Source organism: Lissotriton vulgaris, chromosome 1_2 (assembly GCF_964263255.1).
Source record: "Lissotriton vulgaris chromosome 1_2, aLisVul1.2, whole genome shotgun sequence".
NCBI classification, from domain to species: Eukaryota; Metazoa; Chordata; class Amphibia; order Caudata; family Salamandridae; genus Lissotriton; species Lissotriton vulgaris.
This window is the reverse complement of record NC_141686.1, coordinates 88,491,721-88,518,865: the sequence shown is the minus strand read 5'-3', so window position 1 is coordinate 88,518,865 and position 27,145 is coordinate 88,491,721. Positions and strand designations below refer to the sequence as shown.

Sequence of the window (27,145 nt, the reverse complement as noted above, 5' to 3'; positions counted from 1 at the left end):
CCCACTGTGCCCTAGTTCTGGATAACAGACCTGTGTTAACCACTACAACACGTGACAAAACGCAGCATGGCGGGAAGCCATATGCAGACCAACTTTGAGTAATGTTCTTTATTTTGTACCACGATCTGACATTTCTTTTCTCCACAGTACCTCGTAGACTTGTATATGTTCACTATCCAGAGACCTGTCCGATCAGCTGGGTTTGACCTATTGGTATTTTGGAAACACTCACCTAACCTGACCGAGTACATGCAGAGGCTGAGGTTTTTTGGACGGAGCTTCCTGGATTAGTTGCCTTTGCCAAAATGGAACTTACATTTTACTGGGTTGAGGTGCCGGGTTTTTAGGAACCCGGTGGTGCCAGGGGATAACACCCGCAGACCTCTGAGTTCTCCCTGTTCCGGACCACAGAAACACAGAGTCTTCTAAGTGAAGTCAGAGATCGAGTTTTATTGGCTGCAACCAAGTAACAAGTGTCCTAGAAGTACAACAGCACGGGATGTAAGTTCTCAGGAGACTGTTCGTTTTTACAGAACCAGCCTTCTCCTTTTATACAAAAATAACAGCTGCAGGCAAGAATTCTTTAGTTTACAATACGGTCATATACATATTTCCACAATGGGGGCGTGGCTAAGCAAGCCACGATGGCGGCTGTGTCTTGCTGAGGCTCCGCGATCGGGCTAGCATCCTGCCCATTACCTGTGATCGCCGGGAGCCTCAACTTCCACACACATCGCCTGTGCTGCCCTGGGGCATCCCCCAAGCGACCTGCAGAAGCTGCTGACGGACGGCGCGCCCTGGAGAGTCTCCTACCGGAGCCGAGCACCGACGTTGAAAATGGCGGGCGCAGCCCCGTCTCCGGGACGCGGAACCCGCTAAGAGCCGACACCCTCAGCGACGGCCACAGAAGATACTGCCAGCTGATGGCGGCGGGGAGTCCCGGGGTAGCTGTGGGTCCGGCCCTCGAGGGTGCGCCTTGGACGGCGCTCGATTCTGCCTCTACACACCCGGCACGCAAGATGGCGGCCGCCGCACCAAGGCTCCGCAACCCCGGCGCTTCTACCTCATCGGAGGCCTGATCAGGCCGTGACACCGACCGACCCGCCACCGCGGACCACGAGGGACCGGCGGAAGTGCCGCCAGAGCGGGGCCGTGCCTCCGGGGGCCCGCAACTCTCCTCAAGGGCGGTGAGTGCCAATCGCTGCCCCCCCCCCCCACCCCCCCCCCCCCCCGGGAGTCCCGACACCGATGCCCGGCGGGGCCCCCCCTACCTACTCGAGGCCCTGCAGGGGTGCACAGCCCACATAGCCACCCGACTGAGGGAACCGAAGGACTTTGCCGTTGGGGGCTGGGTGGAGAGCCCGAGTGCCTGACTCTAAGATGGCGCCCACGGAGGCCTAGGCGCCGAGAACAACACGAACCTCGCCCCCCCCCCCCCCCCGGGCCTGAGGCGGTGCCGGCGGCCGCTCACTGCATCGGACCCCCCTGGGCCCATACCACCTGACCCAGCCGGTCGGGCACGGACTCTGCACTGTACATTAGCGAGGGAGAGGGCGCTTCCACGACCTCCGGGCGCTGCCGGCCCTGACGAGCCACCTCTGACACCCCGGGCTGGTGGGGAGGCCCCCTTGGAGTAGGCCGGGGCCGCTTGGAGCCCGGGGGGAACTGGAGAGGCCTGCCAGCATCGGGCTACCACCTACCCGGACGCACAGTGAGGTGAGGGTTGGCCGATCACGCGGAGCACGAAGCCCGGGGGGCCCTTCTGGACAGCACCTATGGGGAAACCAAAGGCCTCACAGGCGACGGCCATCCCTGAAACGGCCATCGAGAAGATGCCACACACAAGGATGTGGTCGCAAACCTACGCGTCGCAAACCGACCCTACGCTATCGGCGAAGCTGGATCAGGTACTAGCAGGGATTGAACTGTCTCGCCTATCGATGGAGGAAAGGTTGGGCGTCCTGTCGACGGACATCAGCCTAATCCGCGACGATCATCGTAAGCTGGCGGATAGGGTGAAGGAGGGAGAACGGATCGTAGCTGAGCTACAACCCGCGGTGAAGACGCAGGAGGCAGACATGACGGAGGTCCTACGCCGCGTGGCGGCCCTGGAGGAACGCACGGTGGATTTGGAGGGACGCTCGAGACGATGTAACATCCGCGTCCTGGGCCTGCCGGAGGGGATTGAAAATTCGGACCCTCTGACCTACATGGAGTCCTGGACTAGATCGTTCACCCCGGAGTGCGAGCGTTCGGCGTACTTCTCCATCGAAAGGGCCCACAGAGTTCCAGCCCGGGCACCCAAACCTGGCCTCCCTCCGCGGCCCATGCTGGCCAAATTCCTACACTTCCGAGAACGAGATGCGGTACTCCGGGCGGCCCGAACTGCGGGCCCTCTGCAAGTGGAAGACCAGCACGTCATGGTGTTCCCGGATTATGCCTGAGAGATCCAGCAGCAGCGATCCACGTTTCTGGAGGTCAAAAGGCGCCTTCGCGCAAACGAACTTCAATACTCTCTGCTGTTCCCCGCCCGCCTTAAAGTGCTTCACAAAGGGAAGGCCCTCTTCTTCAACACGGCGGCGGAAGCACAGGACTGGACTGATTTTCACTGCCCGATCATCCCCAAACCCGGGCCCCAGAGAACACGCAACAACGATTCCAGAAGGTCCAGAAGACGGGGCGCGAACCGTGCCCGCTCATCGGGCCGCCCTAAAAGTCAGGCAGCCTCCCCTACGGGCTCACCCGACCTCACGCAAATCATGCAAGAGCGACGAGACGCCCTATGGGCGGTGACCGAACTACACACGTCACCCCTGACATCGGATCTAGAGGGTCGACCACACCTATTCACCCCCGAGAAAGACCGGGACAGCGATGGAACGATGTCGGGCTTCGGCCCAATCTCTTCCCCCCTCGTTGTGGCACTCACACTGGACGCTGCCCTGGCCAGCCAACCTGGCACCTCTTCGTGAAAGATGAACTGCCAACTGATATATCCTTCTCATGATTGCCTATTGTATTGCGCGACGTCTAGGAGCCTAGACTGCTTCACCAGATGATTGTGCGCGCTGGCGAGCGATCGACATTTCTCCTATAAGAGCCCGACCCGCGCACAGGCCCAGCAGCGACACATGCTGCCACCCCCGCTCATATCTGTTGTATTTTTTCCCCTAGTGGGATACTAGTTTGGATATGCCACCCCCGGTGACATGCCCTCAGTATTGGGACTGTTACCCACCCAAGGTTTTACCTGTTGTTAATCCCCTTAGTTCCCTCCCCACGACTATGGAAGCTTGGCGCGCAGGAGTACACGCGACACACTCGAATTGGCGGCCCTCGGGGGCAATGGGGGGGGTCCCTTCCCTCACCACGACACACTACGAATGGCAGTCCCACGTTCAGACATTAACATTCTCACACTGAACGTACGAGGCCTTCACACGCCCAGCAAACGCTACTCTGTCTACTCTTACGTTAAGCGCATGTCAGCTAGTATTGCATTACTGCAGGAGACACACATTAACGCTACTGAACTTACACGCTTGCAGGTCAAATGGCGAGGGATCCTCTGTGCCACACAATACTCAGCGTTCGCGCGCGGCGCGTTAATCTGGGTCAGACCAGGCACCCCCTTCCGGGCGCTCCGGCGGGTGGTAGACAGAGAGGGCAGGTATGCACTTCTGGAGGGAATACTCGATGGACAGGGAATACTCCTTGGCAGCATTTATGCCCCTAACACAGATCAAGATAAATTTTGGGATCACCTCACGGGCGTCTTGGCCCAGTTCACTACAGTTCCATGGGTACTGGGGGGTGACTTTAACTGCACGCTGAACCCCTCCCTGGACCGCTCGCACCCTCCTCCCGAGTGTACGGGACCCCGGCCCACTACTCCCCGTCAGCTGCGGACCATTTCTTGGACCCGCTGACACTACCCACAGTGTCGGATGAGGAAAAGCGCTCACTAGACGCCAAGATAGTACCCTCAGACATTACCCAGGCGATACGCGCCATGTCTCAGAACAAGGCGCCGGGACTGGACGGCTTCCCACTAGAATACTACTCGACATTCTCTCCCTTACTGGTCCCCCGTCTATCACGGATATTCGGGGCGTCTCTTCACCTAGGGAAGTTACCCCAATCACTGCGAGAGTCCGTCATCGTCACCTTTCCCAAACCCCACAGAGATCCACTTCACCTGGGGTCGTATCGTCCCATCACGCTCCTGTCGGCTGACTGTAAGATCCTGGGGAAAATCCTGGCTGACCGGTATGCACAGATCATACGCCCACTGGTCCACCCCAACCAGTGTGGCTTCGTTCCAGGGAGAAACACCTCCCAGAACATCCGCCAAGTCTTCCACGTCCAGGATCAAGTGTGTGGCAGATTTCCCCTCGCCGCCTGCCTCATTATGGATCTGGAGAAAGCGTTCGACACCCTCACCTGGCCCTACCTCTTCTCAGTCCTGCGGCGCCTCAACATCGGGCCGACGCTCACGGCGTACACGCGCCTTCTATACACCGATCTAACCACCCGTGTCCGTATAGGGAAACGCATATCACCTGCGTTTGCAGTTCGGCGAGGCACAAGACAAGGGTGCCCCCTGTCGCCTCTACTGTTTGCGCTGGCAGTCGAGCCGCTGGCGGTTCGGCTGCGCCAGGAGGGGGTGGACTGGGGTATTCCGCTTGCGGACGGCACGCACTGTGTATCCATGTACGCGGACGATCTTCTCATATACGTCCGAGACATCGAAACGGACCTAGCCCCCATAGGGGCAACACTGGCGGAATTTGCAGACGCCTCGGGACTACAGGTGAACTGGGACAAGTCCACGGTTTACCCCTTACACCCGATCCTACCCCCCCGGGAAGTCGGCCTCGGCCCTCACAGGCTCTCGTGGTCCGCAGAGGCTCCCCGATACCTTGGTGTCCGCTTGTACCATTCTCCGGCGGATATCTTTGAGGGTAACCACCGCAAAGCACTCGCCAATCTGCGCCCGACTGTTGCCTTCTGGAATAAACTCCCGCTGGCCCCAATAGGACGGATAGCTTTGGCCAAAATGGTGATGCTTCCTCGACTCCTTTACCACTTCACAAATTTGCCGGTGGTACCGCCTAGGTCCTTCTTCCGCGACGTCGATTCTCTCCTGGGAACCCTCATCTGGGGCGAAGGTAGACACAGAATTGCCCTGAAAACCCTCCAACTCCCCACAACACGGGGGGCTCGGAGCACCGTCCTTCGAGTCCTATTTCCTGGCGGCACAACTCCAATGGCTGTCTTACTGGACGGCGGACCGCTACCCTCAGGAGACTGTTGCATCGACCGGCAGAATCGCAACCCCGGAACTCACCCGTCTTCTACTCCCGGGCACTAAGCCGCGGCGCACATACCCCCTTCAGGTGGCGATAGCACGCCGGTGCATGATGCGGATCCACCGGATATCCCCTGGTCGCCCACCGTACTCCCCACTATTGCCGCTGATAGGCAGTCCTAGGCAGGACTCCTACTTCACGGCTCCACTGCTTACCGAATGGTCACAGTGCGGGATCACGGATCTGGAGTCGCTCTTCGAGGAAGGCCAGCTGAAATCACTCGACCGATTGGTCGCTGAGTACGGGCTTCCCCCGGGTCAATTCCTCAGATATAGGCAGCTGCTCGACGGGTACCGGCCCCATTTTAATCTCCACACTGGCGAACCGGACATGCATCCAGTAATACATACCATACTACGTATGGGGACGGGACAACACTTAGTCACCTGGCTATACAAATCTATTCGGGAACTCTCACACGCTCCCCTGGCGACCTTGCGGGCTACATGGGAAGAGGACATAGGTCGCGCTCTACACGACTCGGAATGGACTAAAGCACTTGAGGCCCCAAAACGCGTCTCTAGGAACGCCCGCTTCAAAAACATTCAATACTATATCCTACACAGGGCATACCTCACCCCAGCGCGATTGCAGAGATTCTACCCCTCCACATCATTCCTATGCCCCAGATGCTGCTCTCCTGCTGCGGATTTTCGCCACATGTTTTGGGATTGTCCCGACCTTCAACCCTTCTGGCGGGCGGTGCACGACACATTGTCGAACCTCACAGGCCTCACTACACTAGCTACCTGGGAATCCACTGCACTAGGTATCTTACATGTCCCTAAGCGAGACCCGGTGCGTAGACGCTTCGTGTCCTTGGCACTCCTGTTGGCCAAAAGATGTATAACCATGCGCTGGCGATCCTCGGAGGGACCCCCCATTGCAGCATGGACAGGAGCGGTTAGTAAGTGGGCAGCAGCGGAAGAGGACGCTCTCAGAGAGGAAGAAGCCAGGGGCGCACGTAAACTTCCCATTTCCATGGAATGGGCCATGCTCCTCCACAGTTTCTGGCAGTCCGCCCGTGCAGGAGACCCGCCGACTACTCCCCCCCCCCCCCTCCCTATCCCCCTCCCTATCCGAGAGGACCAATAGTCCCTACCTGAAGCCCACCATCCCAGGGCCGACCCCAGAGGTTCCCTACATCCTAACCACATTCTCATATGTCACACCACCCATTCCGCTGCCAACATATGCCGGATATATCCATCCCCTGCTCATCCTCTCCCTTTCCCCCCCCCCGTCGTCTGTCGCCAGTATTCCCCTGCTCCGACCCTGCTAGCGCCCACACGCTTCCCTCCCACGGTTTTTGTCCCCCCCTGTTTTCTGGTAACACCGTCATTTGAATGGTACAGCTCCCCGATCCTCCTCTCTTGAGGCGGGAACCCACATACTTGTCCTTATTCATCGTCCTCTTGGCGATACAGGTTCACTATCTCCCTGCCTGCAGACATAATCACACGATCTGTACGGATAGATTGATAGATTGTATGTTTATACCAGTAATATAACAATGAAAACGTTGCATACCTGGCTGTTCGTGGCTGAATGTTGAAGCCACATCAGCAGTCTACTTACACTGTACTCGTATATTTTTGATGCAACAATAAAACAAATTTAAAAAAAAAATAAATACATATTTCCACAATAAAGGAAAAGCAAAGTCATGTCGGCCAACCCATATTTTAGATGTCCAGTTTGTGATAGATGGCCCAGCCCGGCCCAGAACTACCATCAGATATCGATTAAACCCCAATAAACTCGGGCACCTCCTCATCGTAAAACTGGCCATAAACAAGAGACATGGACAGGTGTATGTGTGTGGATAACATTTTTTGTATGTAGTGAATGGTTTATGGCATGCTGTGCCTTGATGCTATCTTACTCGGCCACTGGGCGAGGGACTGCCTGAACAGGTTCAGCTGGAGGCAGTGGAGTCAGCTCGGCCAGGTCATGGGGAAGTCAGCTAAGGTGGACGTGTCCTTTCAGATCAAACTCGGCCTTAATCAATTGACTATATGAGGGCAAGCCACAAGATGGATGCCGTTCACAAAATGGAGTCTGAGAGTTCGGGACGGAAACCACGATTTAAGGGTGATGGCATCACTCAATCACAACGTAAATGAATGGGGAAAATGTCCTAATCATTACCGGTCTGTAGACACCAAATTCGTCATGGTACGATGATATTTTGTGACACGAGTGTTGGGCCTCTGAACCATATTATAGCAGGGTCCAGAATTTCAGAACCACAGGGTCTGTGTCAGCGCAGCTGTCAAACAGATCAGTTGTTTGTAATACAAAGTGTAGTTGCCAATTCTTCCAAACCACTGCCTTTCTTTGGCCAGCATCTTTCAGTCAATGGCTGGAAATGTTGTCAGTCGCCTTCAGGATTTTTTTTGGATACATGGAAACATGCACATTATTATAACGGAGAAGGTTTTTGGTGTTCTAACCCCTCTTTGATAAATCTGAGGTAAGGGATTTGCACCCTGGTAATTATTGTGTTGCTCCTTTGACAGGGGGTGTATTTTTCCCCACTGTCGTTTTTGATTTGGATATATATTTGTGGATGTGTGCATACCATTTAGGTGTGTTTAAAGTAAAATCACTGCCTGATCATTGATATAATGTCGTACTAGCTGAGCCAGCCATGTTATTTTTATCCTGTGTATTTTGCAGCAGCTGCGACTTAGTTTGCACACTCACTGCGCCGCTTGCAGCAAGCATAGTTGTTAGGATGTATTATGCTCACCAACACGTGTTTATGAAGGATTATGCTACTTCATGAATACATTTGTTTAAACTGCTCTCACGTTGGTATTTGTTGGGAAATTTTCATTCATGTACTGTTAAGTACAGCTGTGCTTTACCTAGTGTGGCAATAAGAAGCTCGATGCTTTGAATAGTCTACAACCACCTATGATTTCAGTTCTAAATAATTTGTGAGTACTGTTGCTACTGTTGTTAATTGATAGCCAAGAGACAGTCATCAAACTGTTAGGGACATTTTCATGTGATGTTCATTTCTCTTGTGTTGTTGGAGGCAGTCCTAACGTATGCTCGAAAGATAAACATAGGGTTAGAATCTCCCCTGATCAGATTTTGCACATTCGCCCTTAGGTTTGGTTCATTCTATCGACTCACTTGAACATCTGGTCATTTTTGTAAGCTTCATTCAAATTATGCCTTGGTTCATTCTATCGACTCACTTGAACATCTGGTCATTTTTGTAAGCTTCATTCAAATTATGCCTGTGTTGTGCAGTATCCTGAGATGCAGTTTTGTCATTGTTTTTTTCTCGAAGCCAAGTAAGAGGCAGCTTTCATCGTACAAAAGCAATGTACTAGTTTAATACACTACTAATTTAAATCTCTGGGGAAGAACACCATGCAAGAAGATGGCTCAATCAGTTGAATGCTTGCTAAACTACTCTCTTTTTGTGATCTCAAGGTCTTGTCCAGTTAGGACCAATTCTGCCATCAATTCTTCTGCAGTCAGTATATATTTAATATTAGAGTACAGTTTGGATTTGGTATTAATATCACAAATTTCAGTTCAATTCGGAAACACCAATTTGCAGTATGTGGAGCAAACCACTTCGTTTACTATTTTTTTCCTGACTGAAAATAGTCACCTCTATATTTTTGTGCTAAGTTTGTTTTGTTTTGATGGAAGGTTGCAATTTTTCTGTTGTGTCCAACCTACTCTGTGGGCGAGAGAAGCTTACACTATTTCTGTCTGTGTTATACCTGTTCTGTGAGAAAGGGGAGCTTGTGTTGCTTCTGTCTGGTGTATCTGCTCTGTGAGAGAGGGAAGCTTACAATGCTTTTGTTCGGTGTCCTATATACTCTGAGAGAGACCCTTTTACTATTTCTGCCTGTGTTGTACCTGTTATGTGAGAGAGAAGCATGCACTGCTTCTTTCCGTGGCGTACCTGCCCTGAGAGAAGAAGCCCCTGCTGTAGCTACTGTGTGCGAGAAGCTTGCACTGCTTCTTTCTATGGTGTACCTGCCCTGAGAGAAGCCTCTGCTATAGCTGCTGCGTGAGAGAAGCTTGCACTGCTTCTTTCTTTGGTGTTCCTGTCCTGAGAGAAGCCTCTGCTGTAGCTACTGTGTGCGAGAAGCTTGCACTGCTTCTTTCTTTGGTGTACCTGCCCTGAGAAAGAAGCCTTTGCTGTAGCTACTGTGTGCAAGAAGCTTGCAGTACTTCTTTCTTTGGTGTTCCTGCCCTGAGGGAAGCCTCTGCTGTAGCTGCTGCGTGAGAGAAGCTTGCACTGCTTCTTTCTTTGGTGTTCCTGCCCTGAGAGAAGCCTCTGCTGTAGCTACTGTGTGCGAGAAGCTTGCACTGCTTCTTTCTTTGGTGTACCTGCCCTGAGAAAGAAGCCTTTGCTGTAGCTACTGTGTGCGAGAAGCTTGCACTGCTTCTTTCTATGGTGTACCTGCCCTGAGAGAAGAAGCCTCCGCTGTAGCTGCTGCGTGAGAGAAGCTTGCACTGCTTCTTTCTTTGGTGTTCCTGCCCTGAGAGAAGCCTCTGCTGTAGCTACTGTGTGAGAGAAGCTTGCACTGCTTCTTTCTTTGGTGTACCTGCCCTGAGAGAAGAAGCCTCTGCTGTAGCTGCTGTGTGAGAGAAGCTTGCACTGCTTCTTTCTTTGGTGTACCTGCCCTGAGAGAAGAAGCCTCTGCTGTAGCTGCTGCGTGAGAGAAGCTTGCACTGCTTCTTTCTTTGGTGTTCCTGCCCTGAGAGAAGCCTCTGCTGTAGCTACTGTGTGAGAGAAGCTTGCACTGCTTCTTTCTTTGGTGTACCTGCCCTGAGAGAAGAAGCCTCTGCTGTAGCTGCTGTGTGAGAGAAGCTTCCACTGCTTCTTTCTTTGGTGTTCCTGCCCTGAGAGAAGCCTCTGCTGTAGCTGCTGCGTGAAAGAAGCTTGCACTGCTTCTTTCTTTGGTGTACCTGCCCTGAGAGAAGAAGCCTCTGCTGTAGCTGCTGTGTGAGAGAAGCTTGCACTGCTTCTTTCTTTGGTGTACCTGCCCTGAGAGAAGAAGCCTCTGCTGTAGCTGCTGTGTGAGAGAAGCTTCCACTGCTTCTTTCTTTGGTGTACCTGCCCTGAGAGAAGAAGCCTCTGCTGTAGCTGCTGTGTGAGAGAAGCTTCCACTGCTTCTTTCTTTGGTGTACCTGCCCTGAGAGAAGAAGCTTCTGCTGCTGCTGTGTGAGAGATGTTGCACTGCTTCTTTCTATGGTGTACCTGCCCTGAGAGAAGACGCCTTTGCTGTAGCAGCTGTGTACGAGAAGCTTGCACTGCTTCTTTCTTTGGTGTTCCTGCCCTGAGAGAAGAAGCCCCTGCTGTAGCTGCTGTGTGCCAGAAGCTTGCACTGCTTCTTTCTATGGTGTACCTGCCCTGAGAGAAGAATCCTCTGCTGTAGCTGCTGTGTGAGAGAAGCTTTCACTGCTTCTCTCTATGGTGTACCTGCCCTGAGAGAAGAAGCCTCTGCTGTAGCTACTGTGTGCGAGAAGCTTGCACTGCTTCTTTCTATGGTGTACCTACCCTGAGAGAAGAAGCCTCTGCTGTAGCTGCTGTGTGCGAGAAGCTTGCACTGCTTCTTTCTTTGGTGTTCCTGCCCTGAGAGAAGAAGCCCCTGCTGTAGCTGCTGTGTGAGAGAAGCTTGCACTGCTTCTTTCTTTGGTGTACCTGCCCTGAGAGAAGAAGCCTCTGCTGTAGCTACTGTGTGCGAGAAGCTTGCACTGCTTCTTTCTATGGTGTACCTACCCTGAGAGAAGAAGCCTCTGCTGTAGCTGCTGTGTGCGAGAAGCTTGCACTGCTTCTTTCTATGGTGTACCTGCCCTGAGAGAAGAAGCCTCTGCTGTAGCTGCTGTGTGCCAGAAGCTTGCACTGCTTCTTTCTATGGTGTACCTACCCTGAGAGAAGAAGCCTCTGCTGTAGCTGCTGTGTGCGAGAAGCTTGCACTGCTTCTTTCTATGGTGTACCTGCCCTGAGAGAAGAAGCCTCTGCTGTAGCTGCTGTGTGCCAGAAGCTTGCACTGCTTCTTTCTATGGTGTACCTGCCCTGAGAGAAGAATCCTCTGCTGTAGCTGCTGTGTGAGAGAAGCTTTCACTGCTTCTCTCTATGGTGTACCTGCCCTGAGAGAAGAAGCCTCTGCTGTAGCTACTGTGTGCGAGAAGCTTGCACTGCTTCTTTCTATTGTGTACCTGCCCTGAGAGAAGAAGCCTCTGCTGTAGCTACTGTGTGAGAGAAGCTTGCACTGCTTCTTTCTATGTTGTACCTCCTCTGTGAGAAGAAGCCTTTGCTGTAGCAGCTGTGTACGAGAAGCTTGCACTGCTTCTTTCTTTGGTGTACCTGCCCTGAGAGAAGAAGCCCCTGCTGTAGCTACTGTGTGCGAGAAGCTTGCACTGCTTCTTTCTATGGTGTACCTGCCCTGAGAGAAGAATCCTCTGCTGTAGCTGCTGTGTGAGAGAAGCTTTCACTGCTTCTCTCTATGGTGTACCTGCCCTGAGAGAAGAAGCCTCTGCTGTAGCTACTGTGTGCGAGAAGCTTGCACTGCTTCTTTCTATGGTGTACCTACCCTGAGAGAAGAAGCCTCTGCTGTAGCTGCTGTGTGCGAGAAGCTTGCACTGCTTCTTTCTTTGGTGTTCCTGCCCTGAGAGAAGAAGCCCCTGCTGTAGCTGCTGTGTGAGAGAAGCTTGCACTGCTTCTTTCTTTGGTGTACCTGCCCTGAGAGAAGAAGCCTCTGCTGTAGCTACTGTGTGCGAGAAGCTTGCACTGCTTCTTTCTATGGTGTACCTACCCTGAGAGAAGAAGCCTCTGCTGTAGCTGCTGTGTGCGAGAAGCTTGCACTGCTTCTTTCTATGGTGTACCTGCCCTGAGAGAAGAAGCCTCTGCTGTAGCTACTGTGTGAGAGAAGCTTGCACTGCTTCTTTCTATGGTGTACCTCCTCTGTGAGATTGAGTCGTGCACTTCTGCTCTCTGCGTTGTACCTGTTCTGCAAGAGAGGGAGGCTTGCATTGCCTCTATTGTACCCGCTCTGTAGAGGGGGAAGCCTCCACATTTGTCTGTTGTATCTGCTCTAGGAGAGCTTCTGTCTGTGTGCACCTCCTCTGCGAGAGGGAATGTGGCTCTGATATATCCGTACTCTGTGCCTTACTGGAGCTTGAGAAACCTTATCCCACTGTGCGGCGGCAGGATGGATTGGTTGTGTTTCACTAGTGTCGGAGGTCAGGCCAGTCACCTGTGCGGGCGAACTTGAAAGCGCTGTGTCCCCCCTTGCAATAAAGGAGCATAGTCTGCGTTGGGTGAGCTGCGTGGGAGTCCGGCCCCCGCCTCCACTCGCTGCCTTCCCTTCCCATGTATGGATGTCTGTACATAGGCAAGATGTGAGCGCTCCTCCATGGCCCAAAGCGGCCTGCCAAGCTCTCGGAATTCCGGACGTCTTTTCGAGATAAGATAGTGTAGCTCTGCAGTCAGGGGGCTTGTGAGACTTCGAGCATTACAACGCGTCCCTTCCGAGAAGTGCTTTTAAACCGTGCTTACACAACCAAGGTGAACCGATTTGGGTGGTTGCATTCATTGATCGTTTCCTGTATGTCGGTCTAGCAGCATCGTTAATGTTGCAGCAGCCAAAATCTCTTGTCCCCCCCACATTTCTGCAGTTACCACTGTTTTGAATGCGAACTGACTGGATGCCTAAGTTAGTACTCACGTTAAGCCTTTGCTTGGTACTAAAATGGACCACACTTTATCTGTTACAACTAAGAAAAGTCAGATCCATCTGAAAACCATGTTTAACCAGCGAGCAGCCTGTGTTGCATTTCTCGCTAACTTTACCATAGCAAGGTCAACAGGGTCCCATTCCGACGGGCTCGATGCTATTCATGGAAAACTTCTTGTGTATTTTTAAAACGTGGCATGGCTATCCTGCCTTCCTTATTTTTCAGCAAGTACTGCGAGGAAGCTTTCAATAAAACACAATTCTGTGCTCCGTGATGTCATCCTAAATGCCATCAGTGACGTCATTTAACATGTTGAGTTATGTAATGTGAAGTCAGAAGCATGGCATGTTGGGGGGTAAGTTATACTTGGCTTAATAAACCATGACGGGTGAATTTCTGAGGTCTTTGATATTTTTACTGTTAGTTTTTACCTCATTTCAATACCTATCTGTAATGCCACTGTTACCATTGCTTTTTCAGTGAATCTCTCTCTCTTATTTATATATATATATATATATATATATATATATATATATATATATATATATATATATATATATATATATATATATATATATATATATATATATATTTCAACAGCCAAGAAAAAGAATTCCAATGCGCACTCAGAGAGAGAAAGGTTTCACCAGTTTATTCCACAATTATCGCTACGCGTTTCGACAGCCGGCGGTGTCTTGATCACACGATACTTTTTCGTGAAGTGATAACGTGCATAAATAAAGTTTTCAACATACACAGTGTAAACATAAACAAAGTACTAATGCAATGTAATGTATCTGTAACTGAAAGTGCCATCTTGGAGTGGAGAAAGGGGAGGTTTGTAACAGTAAATGCAGTGTATACACGTTACATGAGATGTAGTACCTTCAGCAATATTGGTTTCACAAAGTATAATGTTTTAAGCGAACGCATAAATTAATATATTCCCTTTAACATTCACTAAGAAAAACAACTTATGCGGGCAACAAATCACTTGAATGTTGAATGTGCATTCTGCCCGATTTTAATTTACATGGAGAGAATAGTAGAAAACACAGCTTACTTAAACCATGTCTGCCAGCGTGAACCATGTGTGCAAATGGCAGAATGCCCGGGCTGTACGAGTAGTGCCTACTAGGTTCATCGCATTGCAGTGAAACCACATGCCTTTAATGTCATGTTAATTTAAATTTAAATCAAACATATGCTGTACTCGGACTAGTGCCCGTATTTATACACTTGAAATGTTAAACCCTTCCCAGAAGGAGGCTCGAAACAACAGATATCATTAATGCATGACTACATACACCATTGAAAAAGTGCAAGAAAAATTAACAATTAAACAATACTATTTTAGCAGATACCCCCTATTTTCACATGGATTTGACATGAACAGGTCTATATTGTAGTTTATTATTTACTTAAATCTATAATCCTATTCTACCTCACAAAGCTAATGCGCAAGAGGAAAAAAGGGTATTGTCATAAATAGGGAAACGGAAAAGAGTGAGCTGAATCCTGCATCCCATGCAGCTAAATTCAGATAGGTCCCTGCTTGTTCCTCCTGCATGATATATACAGAAAGGAAAAGAAAACAGCTTAAAATTAAGAATTAAAAGATTTAAAGCCAATGCACAAAATCTTACATTTAACCAACTCACATCGTTCTATGCTATAACCAGTTTTGCAGCTAATTCACTAATATGTCCCTCCCCTCTATGTTTTATGGAGGTGAATAGCCAATTCTTCGTCCAAATTATGCCCGCCCGGGGATCTAGACTCTAGCTCCATGATCCATTTGGATTCTCTTTTACGTAGTGCTGTAAGTCTATTACCCCCTCTTTTGCTTACGTTCACCTGTTCCAGTGCAAAGTATTTGAGCAAGGCATTATTTGACTGATGGTGGACTTGGAAATGACGTGCTATGGGGTAGGACGTATCGATGTTGGTGATGGCCTGCAGATGTTCTTGTACACGCTTTTTTGCCATACATACAGTGCTACCCACATATTTCAATTTACATGGGCACTCTAGAACATAAACAACATACGTGCTGCTGCATGTTAGAAATTGATTGATGTTATGTTTTCTGTTCGTACCAGGTATTTGTACCTCTTTAATCATCACACTGTATTTACAAGCACGACAGTGACCACATGGATGGAACCCTTTTAGGTTATGGCTGTTAGCACTGCCTTTAGGACTGATATCGCCTTTGACAAGTATGTCTCTTAAGCTCTTTCCTCTTCTGTAAGTTATGGATGGACGATCACTTAGTGTGCCTCCTATGATGTTGTCAGTCTTAAGTAGATTCCAGTTGTCTGCTAGTATTTTGCTAACCTTTCTGAAATCTTCGTTGTACGTGGTGATAACTCTAGTGATGGCAGTATAGTCTTCCCTTCTTATTATGGGCTGTAGGGTACTGTCCCTAGATTTGACAGACATTTTGTTGACAGCCTTGGTCAGGAACATAAGGTTCCGTGAGAGAGGGTATCGAGAACGCCTCCGCAACCTGTGTCTCTTCAGTGAGGACTGCGCCCGAGTCTTCCGTGAGGCCGGAGATCTTTGAGCGTTGGGTTTTAGCTTTCAGGGCGCTAGCAAGTAAGCGTCCCGTTTTGTTGCCCCCAACGTAATATGTATGACGGAGACGAAGAGCGGAAAATTCCGCCCTGTCAGTGTCCAGGCTAGCTAACTGGGCTCTAGCAGCCTTCAATTGTCTCCAGACCCGCGGAGCCAGGTGTGGCTATGAACCCTCTCCAGCTCAGAGACCTGGGTGGTGAGGTCGTCCCTCTTTGCCTTACGGACCTTGGCTTCTGCTGCGGCTATCACGATGTGTTCACCTCGGGCCACCGACTTCAGGGCTCCCCACAGGGCCGAGACCGATGTCTCTGAATTATCATTAAGAGCGAGATACTCAGTAATACATTTATGAAGCTGCTTAGTGACGTCCGGTCGCTGCAGGAGTGTTTCGCACAGCGACCACGACCCAGGGGGACGGGTGGGCTTGGGGATCTTGAGCGACAGCTCCACCGCGTCATGATCCGAGAGGGCCGCCGGCACGATGCAAACATCGCTGAAGATCGCGATCAGCTCATAAGAGCCTAAGCAGTAATCCAACCTGGCGTAGGTGTGGCGCACGTGGGAATAGAAGGTGAATTGTGTTAGGGTGCTTGGCCCTCCAGAGGTCCATCAGGCCCCTCTCTTGAAGCCACTCCGTACCGGCGGCTGTAATAGCGCCTGTATCCCCATAGTGATGCCCTGACCTGTCCCTATTCGTGTCCATGACCAGGTTGAGATCCCCCCTATGAGCAAGAGGGAATTAGAGGGTTGAAGCGCTTCTGAAACTACACCTTTTAAAGAAGACTCCTGTCCTCTGTTTGGGGCGTAGAGGGAGCCGATTGTCAAGCGCCGGTCCCCTAGTAGAAAGGTGTAAGCTAAGAGATGACCTTTGACCTCCCTGCCTTGTCTCCCACCTTTCCTTGAAAGTGCCTAGACACCAGAATGGCCACCCCTGCCCTCTTCGCTGGGAGAGAAGAAAAGAACTGCTGGGGGAAGGCACAGGAGCGCATCCTGTGCCAGTCCTTGGGCAAAAGGTGAGTTTCTTGCATTCAACAAATCTCGGCCCTGGAGTTCTCCAGATATGAGATCACAGCTCTCCGCTTAACAGGATTGTTCAACCCCTTCACATTAAGGGTCAGCACCTTCAAACTGGAATCTATCATAAGAGGTCAGGTGAGCGGAATGCCATGGGAGCGCAATCCCGCCACTGTCAGATGGAGATGTAGTGAGCGATCCAGCACTGTGAAACCCCTCGGCACACTGGTTCCCACCCATAGCCCCTCCCCCAACCCCAACCCCATCCCAGTCCCAACCGACCCCTCTCCTCCTCCTCCCCCCAAACCGTCCCTGATCCCCCAACTGCCCCCCCTTGCAAACCCTCAACTACCCGCCCCACCCTCACCCCCACCACCCCCCAGCCCCAACCTGTGAGTCCCAAACGTGAATCATAGTCCCGGGCCTATCCGGAATCAAGTCAGGCCCGTAGAGTCCCAAAATGGAGGAGTACGTGGCAGTGGCGACCCCTGTGGCCCCCATCCCCTCCCTCCGCCCTCTCAAATGTCAGGCAATGAAAGCAGATCCCCAAACCATGTTACTTCTGGGTGGAGCCGCTGTATCCTTGACCAACTCTTGGATGGCCGCTGCATGTTCCATGGCGACGGTCGCTGGGTCTCGTCTCAGGCGTGATTTTGGCGAGTGTCGACTCCGTACTTGCTGCCAACCATCTTGGGAGGGTTGCGACGAGTCGTTTCGTGAGGACCTCAGGGAGGCATCCCCTGCCCGCCCATCCTCTGGCAAGTCAAGACCTAGAAGGGCACATGTGTCCTGGAGCGAGCGTAGCTGGTGGAGGACTCCCTCCCATTTGAAAATCAGCCGAAACGGGTGGCCCCATGAGTAGGGCACCCCCTTGTCTCTTAAAAATGTGGTGACCACCCGGAAAGCCTTGCGTTTCTGGAGCGTTATCGCTGAAAGGTCTTGGAATAACCCCACTGGACTGTCCCAAAAGCGAAAAGGTTGAGTCTGGCAGGCTTCTCTCAAAATTCTTTCTTTCAGGGGAAAATCCGGGAGAAAGGCTAGGATGTCCGGGGGGGGTGGCTGGGGCGCGACGTGCCAGTCCGACCCTATGCCCCGGTTTATGCGGATAGTAAAGTCAGCAGGCTCGCCAAGAATCTCCCTAAACAGGTCCTGCAGATAAGTAGTAACACAATTCCCCTCCGCTTTCAATGGCATTCCCAGGACCCGTATGTTCCGCCGCAAGCGGTTTTCGAGGTCCTCCACGTGCGCCTGGAGGTCCACTTGTTGGTCTCGAAGGCGGAGGACCTCTTGCTGCAGGTGTTTCAATTCTTCACAGCGGGCATGGCTCGGCTCCTCCACCGCCTCCACTCTTTTCCCCAGACCGTCCACATCACAGCGAAGTTCTCGCTGTTCACCGGCTAAGTCCTGTTTCAGGGTTTGGAAGTCTTCGCGCGGGGTATTGAAAAGGGTTTCAAGGAAGGCTTTCGTGATAGGGGCCTCCCCGCCGTCCCTCTCCGGGGTGACAGCTGGCACAGATGGCGATGGGGGCACTTGGGCCTTCTCACCCTTCGTCGCAGCTTTCATCAACATATCCGTGATCGGGCGGCCCCCTCTGCGATTCGACTTAGCCATCGCAGCATGTTTGGGCCGGCTGCGGGGGGCAAGGCAGAGTGGGGCCGTCGGCAGCAGGAGGGTGCACCCAGACTGCTAGATGGCTCAGCCGCGATGCCACCAGGCGCGCAGGATGGACAACAGCCGAAGGGAGCTCTCGCCGCAGAGTGCGCGCCCAGTATGCCCTCGCGGAGCCCCAGGACGAGATCAGTCGGAAGACCAGGCACGTCTTGACTGGGGGCACCCGCTGTTGAAGCGCTCCACTTCCCCAAAAGATTAGTCAGTTGCGTGGGTGGGCAATCGTCCCTCCTCGCGCCGATGGCAGGCCCCCAACGCTTGCCGCCAGTCGGGCCCAGCCCAGTTGTCGCCACAGGTCACGGCTTGCTCCCGATCACATACCTCTGGTGGGTCAGGACATGGCTGGGGCTGTCGTGTGTAGTCCCCGGACAGGGCGATGCTACGGGCTCACCTTGAGGGCCCCACGTCAGGGCAGGGGCTTCCGCCGATCGCCACTCCTCCACCCAGTGTAGGCCCAAAGCCCGGGCCTCTATTTTCGTGCAGGGCCGGCCGCCTGCCACACACAAACCCAGTGGGCGCGCTGCCGGGGCCTGGATGCTGCTGCAGCTTCCTGCCGAAGCGGATGGATGCGGATGGCATCCCACCGATAGGCCTTCAGACCCTCCGGAGCCTTCACAGGGGCCGCACCAGGCAAGGCAGGCCCGCGGCTGTTGCTCTCCCGGCCTCCACGTCGCGTCGGGTCTATCTCTGTGCTCGCGGCTGCCAGGGATGTCTCGGTGGGTGCCGCTGAGAAGCCCCGCAGGGCAAAGCACCAGTGGTTTGGGGGCTACATGCAGGCTAGGAACGGGGCAAATCGGGGTTCAGGGCCGGGGAGCCGAGCGGGACACGTCCTATCAGGTCGCCATCTTGGCCACGCCCCCCGCCGCCATCTTGGTCACGCCCCCGATATTTGCTTTTAACAGCTTTTGAGCACCTGGAAAAAACTAAAAGTGGTCTGCTAATAAGCCAGGTATTAAATCTCCAGAACCCCCCCAAAACTCCTAGAATTAAAGGCGCTGCTAGGATTACTCCAGACTAATCCGAATACATGTTATTGGGGGATAACATTGGGAATTTGTTTTTCTGTGTGAAATCATAGATTATTTTCTATTGACGTGTCATGGAGACTTTTGTCTCGTTTTCAGCTGGTGAAGTGTAGGCAAAACTCAAAATCTGCAGTGTTCCCACAGAGCTTGGTACACAGTAACTAGCGTTACCTGGCCCACTCGGATTTTTGGGGCACTTATGATCAGGATGATAGACCTTTTGTTACTGCAAGTAATCTTTTGTATCCAAAAGGCATTTTCCTAAAAACTGAATTATTTTTACCCTTCACCATGGTCTTGAGAGGCTGTAGTTTGTTTGTACTAAAAACGAAAGTATTCCTGCCTACTAGAAGCTGGTTTGAAAAACACAGCCTGTTAGGATAATATAGGTGTTTGAAAGTCTCTTTTGTTTTCTAGGGAACTCTCTTGCCTTTTTAAAAAAAAAATATAACTCCGGGTCCCCTTTTCCGATATTTGTTTGTATGGAGCTCTTTTACCTCTTATGCCTTTTTATAAAATTGGTTTGTAAAGTATATGGATTCATTTATTGACCTGAATGTTCTTATGGTGCTTCTAAACTACTTGGCACCCATTTCCTCTGACGGGAGCCATTTCTCTTTAAGCTGCAGCTACCAAGAGGAAACAATGATTCTTTTTCGAAACATGTTTTACTTAACATTGCTCAACATTACTAACTTTGTGGTAGGTTATATCAATCTCCCTGCCAGTTATTAATTAAGTTTCTACTGTAGTTATTAGTGGAGGGAAATAAATATGATATTCTATTGATGTGAGACTGCTTCATTTGTATGTAAAAATAAATCCTACCTTCTTTGTCTTTGAGTAAGCATGTGATCTAATTCTGTTGGGTGATAACCTACTTTCTCAAATGTATGGTTATAAATTGTCGTACTGGTTATGTGGTTTATGCATTTTTGGCATGCTTCAAATGGGATGAAAAGTGTTGGTCTGCCTATGCGATAAGATTTTTCATCCTACCTGTATGTGGCAATCTGTTACTATCCTTCTGTATATAACCTTTCATTATGTACCAGTGAGGACTAATTATTCATAGTCCACATCTGTAGAGCAGGCTCACGTAGGTGATCTATTAGCACATCCTTAACATTCTTGGTTTGTGATTGCTGAGACAGCCTTAATTATTTATTTCCATAGTGTTATGATTGGTGGTTCCTTGAGGAGAAGAATTCTGTTTTGACTTCTGCTCTGATAAGCTCTTATTGAACCACTGTTAGGAAAGTATTCCAATTCTCTTTCTCTGGAATAGGCATTTATGTTCTTACTCGCTTGAACGTTTATGCGTCTGTTTGGTATGTGTTCCTGGCCCTCCATGTAGGGCAGCCATTTGTAGTCTGCTTCCTCTGGTAGATTGCTTTGATCTGCTTGTTTTAGAATAATCATTCATTTTCTTCACCAACACATTAAAAATGTAATGTCTTTTCTTGTAGCTTAAACAGTGTTGGTGTGGTACTGAGGAGTACACTTTCTTGGCTAGTTCTACAGTACGTGTTCCTTATCCTATCCTGTTGGGAAAACACTTGTAATATCCTAAATAGTTAACTTTTTGATATTTGAGGTAAGCATTTTTAGGTGTCCTCCAAAAGAGCAAGCACTCTAGGTTTTACATTGGTATCTATTCTTAGTCCTGTCCTTGGGATAAGCATATATATTCTTCTACCGGAAAACATTGAAGCATTCTGCTTCTGTTAGGGTAACCATGCTTCATTTGTTCCTGTTGGATAAGCATCATTTGGCCTAGTTCTATAAGGTAGTTTTGGTATGCTCTTGTTGGCAAGCACTTTTGGTGTACTTGTTGGGTAAACCTTTTTGGTAAGCGGCTGTAGAACAAGCATTTATAGTTTCCTCCTGTTGGGCGAGTTTACTTGGCGTGCTGCTGTTGGGGAAGCATTGTAGGTCTGCTCCTGTTGGGCATCCCCTCCTACACTTATGCTGCTCTTTTTCTGTTTTGCAGTTATTCCTGTTCTTCTAATACACGAGCATTGCTGGGCTATTCTGATAGACTATGCATTCTTGGTCTGCCTCTGTATAGTAAATAATGTTTAAATATTCCAATTTAGTAAGCATACTTGAATTCGGATATGCAGTGTTGGTCCTCGTGTGTTAAGCAAACATTATTGGTCTGTTCCTGTTGGGTAAATAGAATTGGCCTGCATCTGCAGTGTAGGCATTATTGATCTGCTCCTAATGATTATAGATACTTAACCATAGTAAACGTACCACAATTGTCATTCAGCACTCAGATGTTTCTATTGGCTGTAAATAGCAGTTATTTCCGAGTTTAATGGTATTCTAATTATTGACCCTGGAAAGATGGAAGGCTGAGTTGGCCTGGCCAGGATTCTATCTCATGATCTGCAAATCACAGCAGTTGTCAGCTGCAAGTGTTTGGTGAGACATCTTGCTATAGCCTGGTTGTAAAGGGTTAACAAGTGTTGTATTCCATTCTACTATTTATTTATTGAAGTTTTGTATAGCGCTAGCTGGACCCGAGGGTATCAGAGCGCTTCACAGCAAATACAAATAAGCACCAAAAAGAAAGTGTGGACGGTAAACAAGAACAGGGGGCAATGGGGGGCGGGGGGGGGAGTAAGTCATTGGGTAAACTGTTGCAGACTCCAATTTGGTAAGCATTAGCTGTCTGATTCTATAAATTCTGCTTCCATGGGTGACTGTTCTTGTTCTGTTTTTGCGAAGGGACTGATCTATTTCTGTCTCTATATTAAACCTTCATGATTTCCTTCAATGGGATAAATTATTGAAGACTTTTCCTCCAAATTCCTTTATTTTAGCTATACTTGGATGAAAAAGTGTTGCTCAAAACAAACACAAAGTTTGCATAATTACAGTTCTCTGCTTATCACAATCATGGCAGTTTCGTTTCTGTGATAAAAATGTGGAGTCTCGTGTGAAATGTGGACCATTTTAACAAGGAAAAAAACATTTAATAATTCTTGACTCCAAATAAGTCTTGATTTGAGCAGTAGCTCTGTCTCTTGCTAATATTTGCAAGTAAGAAAGTAGAGCAGAAAAATCCTCGAATGGTAATGAGATATTCTTAAGCGAGGTTTATAAAACAAACACTTAGAGCGGCATCTGCAGGGATACGGTTCTCAAATTTAGAGTCAAATTAGACAAAAGGGACAGATGTACTTAGATACAGGTCGCAATAAGTCCTTACAAATTGCACACATTTTTATGACCTGTATCTGATTTTGGTGATGATACCTATGTACCAATAGGTTGCATTCCAAAATCTACGAAATGCCTAAAGAATAGTATTTACGCTAGTCGCTATTTGTGACCCCCCTCCCCTACACTTGACTACAAACGGAGAGATGGTAGCCTGCTAAGAATAGCATGCCACCATCCGCGTGACTGCATTACCAAATTTGAAAGATTTTTTTGAAGTAGCCCATGTTCCTTAAAGGAACCGGTACTGCATTAAAAAAAGTTTAACTTTTGATTGTGCATGTGAATACCGCAATAACAGATGCTAAACCATCCCTTTTGCTGTTTCCCTTGCATATCTTGTAGAATATTACTGACGGCTTAGCGAATGCGTTCTTAGTGCTATGTATTTTCGGCGGCTGCTCCTGGTTTTTGTAATTCTATTACCAGTTACGCCCCAAGAAGCTCATTGGGTAACATCTTCATGCACTTACAATTCTGTGTGTGTAATACTTGTAACTCTCGAGTCTGCCAACCCACTTCCACCCTCCTGTGCATCTTCTTTGGTTCATAACCTTTAGTAAGACTGCTTTAGCTGAAGACGCCGTCTACACAGAATAACTTTATTAGAGTGCATATGGGGTCACGATGCCTCCAAGGTTAATCAAACTTCACCAGCTCGTGGCCCACAAGTGGACAGCGCCCTGAAGCTTCCGTCAAAGCTGCCTACCATGTGTGGTGGAAGTCATTGCCACTCCCCCAGAGCCCTCTCCGCCTCCCGCCTTTATATTGTGAGGGCGCAGAGCCCTCCACAGTCCGGTGCCTGGTGCCCAGGCCTTACCTCCAGGTGTGATGTACAGGCTCTCGAGCTCCGATTCGTACATCAGCGTGCCCTTGTACTTCAGGTTGGGGTCGGTTGACGTGTCTTTTGGGAGCGGCTGGTACCGTGCCGACGCCTGCTGAACAAAGGCGCGCAGCATTTTGAACTTCAGAAACACCAATGAACGCTTCTGTTAGTCTACAGTGGTCCGTGGTTTATTGTATGCTGCCAGTCTCCTCAGGGGCAGCAGTCACAGGTGTGCCTCCTACTGTTGCGCAGTAAATTAAAGCGCTGCCCTCGTGTTGTGTGAGTTTGAAGTTTGCTGGTGGTGACCTAGCTGCTGTCCCCACTCCCGAAGCACTGTGTGCTCGGAGGCCTCTTGGTGTCTCCTGCCCCAGTGCAGACGTAATCTGCCAGGGCTCTCCCTGCCCCGCCTCTTCCCTTCCGCAGTTTTACATGGAAAACTTGTACTTTGAAGTGAGGGGAGACGCGCGCGGCCTGCCTGTCATCTGGGCCCTTCAGTAAGTCATGCCGGGCTCTGCTTTTCGTATCGCGCCACTGACAGCCCTGATACGGCCTCTGCCGCCGAAGGCGCGAGCCCCTGGCTGTGTCTCCGCGCGCAGGCGTGACGTGCTCCGCGAGGCGCGCCTGGAATGGGCCCACTCAGGACACTTCAGCAGCAGGTGCACCGCCACCGAGGTATGAGCTTATTGTACACTAATTAAGATCGCCACTTAGTGCTCTGCCCTGCTTACTCTAGGACATTGTGTTCCCCTGCTACTCTGCTGTTTTTTTCTGTGCCGTTTGGAGCGAATGGGCCCCAGTGTGAATGGAGCCGAACACCTGCTTGTGTTTCATAATCACACAGGTTCGGCTGTTTAATAACCCCTTTTGTTTGAAGATCCAATCTTCCAATTTGTAAAATGTGTTAAAAAAAACTGGTGGGGCGAATCCTGTACAATGGAAACCTCGCTAGTGAGTGGATATTTTTATAGACAACAGGGGGTGTTTGTATTATCTTGGGTTAGACTTGTGTGTTTGCACATGTTCTCTTTTTTGATCTAAGGTACTTGGAATTAGGAGCTCCTCTGACGTTATGGACATTGTTTACTCCTAATTCTGCTGGTAAAAGACCCTGTTTCATTCTAAAAAATAGAGATATTTTTTTGTTTCTCTTTTTTGCTTCTCAATAAAGAATTGTTTCTTTAAAAAAAAGTCTATCACAGTCTAGCATTCTGTTGTTGGTATTTGGTTAGGGAAAAGCACCCAGTCTAAGCTGTACAGTTGACTCACTGTTCATTAACCCGTTAAATACCTTGGGACCTTTGCTGAGACATGTAAGCACACTCCTGAAAGTATGCTATTTTAGCGACCTGTTCCAGGGCTGGATTCGGCGTGACCCAGTAGCTCGCATGAACAAACACGTTGACCCAGTAGCATCCTTTTAAATTACTTCTAAGTCAGGTCCTGTATCCCTCGTCCTTTTGGCCTGTGACAGACAGTTGAACTGTCTTCAAACGTTTGCTTGATTAATTCCAAGTGTTGATTTAAACTTCCATCCGAAGAAGGTAGTTCTTTATCTTGCCTTGCTTTCAGAGGCCTCACTCCATCAGATCAGAAGATATTCCACAGTCCTTCTGAGTTGAGGCCTGAGATTTTTCATAAACTTTGAGATTTTCTTCTTCTGTTTTAGTGCTGTGGAAGTGACTCGAACAGGCAAACATCTAAAACCGTCCTTTGCTAGAAGATAAAATCCTGCATCGCAATGAAGTTAAACAATCTACAGCACATGTTCTTCATAGTTTGGCCTTTTAGTCAGACCTAAGGCCCCTTTGTGCTTTCTAGAAACATGTTCCCGACACGAAAATGCACGTGATTGCCACATTGGGAATTTCATACTCCTTCAATCGGCAACCTAGTATCCATACTCGGTGCTGGTTTTGACTAAATTGTCCTTCAAGGTGTATTGTTGCAGGATAGCTTGCACTACTGTTCTCCTAGCACGTTCTCTTATTTGAAATCAGTTCCCAAACGTGGTGCTTGGTAGAGAACGGAGAATAAAAATTAGCGATAATTATGTCAGTTACTCCTGTACTCCTTCCTCCTTGTTGTGCCTCTTCAATCATGAAAGCCCATACTCCTTATATAACAACATGTACTGGTCCACTAAACTCTTACTTCTCAACCACAGACAGGTAGTTTTCAATTAGACTCCGGTTGTGTTACCTTGTGTGGCAGATACCGACCTGCGTTGACGAGTGCACATAGGACATACACAAAAGGGTTATTGGGCGGGCCATAATGAGGATGTGCATTCATTGTTCTGAACAGGCTTTTTTTTTTTTTTTTTTTTTTAATAAGCCTCAAGTGATAGCAGTTTCCGCACACTACTTAGGCGAGAAAGTACAAAAGGGGATGTTTTTTTCTGATTCAGCCAGGTAATCAATCCTGTAAAAAATGAACTGGTAGCATTGCTGTTTCAGAAGAAAAGCAAGTGTTTTATTAATGTTTTTCTTGTTAAAATGGCGTGTTGAAGGACTTGGTTTTAAAGTGGTCCACAGTGTGCTTTTGCTTTGTTCCTCTGTAAACCATAAGTATTTGTACTCTATTAAATCTGCGTGGAGCGAAAAATTTCCCAAAGCGGCAGTAATTGTGAAGTCTTTGTTGCATGTTGGCTGCGTTGAGTCATAGGTACAATGTTAAATACAGTACACGCACCTTTAACATTGCAATGTTGCATCTGTATGTAGTGCATTCTGGGTGTCCTTTCTTGCCTTAAGTCTTGGTGACTTACTGCTCCTGCCAGATCTGAATGTTACCTTGAGTTCAGAACAGCGATTACCCCAGCCTCAAAGATCCATGTAGTGCTCAAGTGAACAGTCCCGCGTGCCAGATAACTCAGTATTTTCGCTTGCTTTTATTTTACAGTTTCCATATATGGGATTTGGTTTTATGACAAGGAAGAATGCCAAAGAATTGCAGAGCTCATGAAAAAGTAAGTTATTCACTGCTCAAGCTTTAAAACACAGTGCTAGTCCTTTCAGCTGAGTAACATGTATGGGGTGGTTCATCGTCCAAAATGTCATTTATTTCCTTCTTAAGTGTTGCAGACAAAGAAAGACAGGCCAGTGCACTCCTGAAGCGGTGTTGCAATAAACCAGAGGACTACTTCTACACTTAGCGATCTGCCAGCCACATTTCATGCGTTAATCACAGTGCATCGCTAACTAAATAGTTTCAGATCTGATACTTCATATATAATTTAGAACGAATTCTGCCCCATTGGACACAAACAGTCAGTAGTAATCTTGAGTCTCATAGTTTGTGTATTGGTCCGAATGTGTCTACGTTCTGAAGTTATCTGATCAAGTGTGAAGCAGGGTACAAAATGCCCAACTTATGCTAACTTTACTGTCTTAATTAGTATCAGACATTCACACAGTTTATAAATCATGCAATCACCTAACAGTGTTTACCTGGTTCAACAAGGTTTTAATTTTTGCCGAAATATTCTTCTGTAGGGCTGTGTAATGAGACATGCCTGTCCGTTTTGGTAACCACCCTGAATGCTTTGAACTTTGTTCCTGGCTCCACTGTCCATCCTTTGACTAGTACTAGCTGAAATAGTTTCAGTGTACAAAAAAATAGATCCAAGATGTTGTTACGGCAGTTGAACTGTTTACAGATAACCGTGTTTTGGTTAGCAGAATAACCTGCTTCGTTCCTACTCCAGC

At 49.3% G+C, this 27,145-nt stretch overlaps 1 protein-coding gene across 1 annotated transcript in view; it reads left to right on the top strand.

Annotated features, from left to right (window-relative positions):
* Nucleotides 1–27,145, top strand: part of LOC147733969 (mRNA-decapping enzyme 1B-like) — a 203,124-nt gene that overhangs the window by 43,230 nt on the left and 132,749 nt on the right. Inside the window, exon 4 of the mRNA XM_086952876.1 lies at nucleotides 26,340–26,406. Coding sequence (XP_086809002.1) covers nucleotides 26,340–26,406 — 67 coding nt within the window. The remainder of the gene's footprint in view (nucleotides 1–26,339; nucleotides 26,407–27,145) is intronic.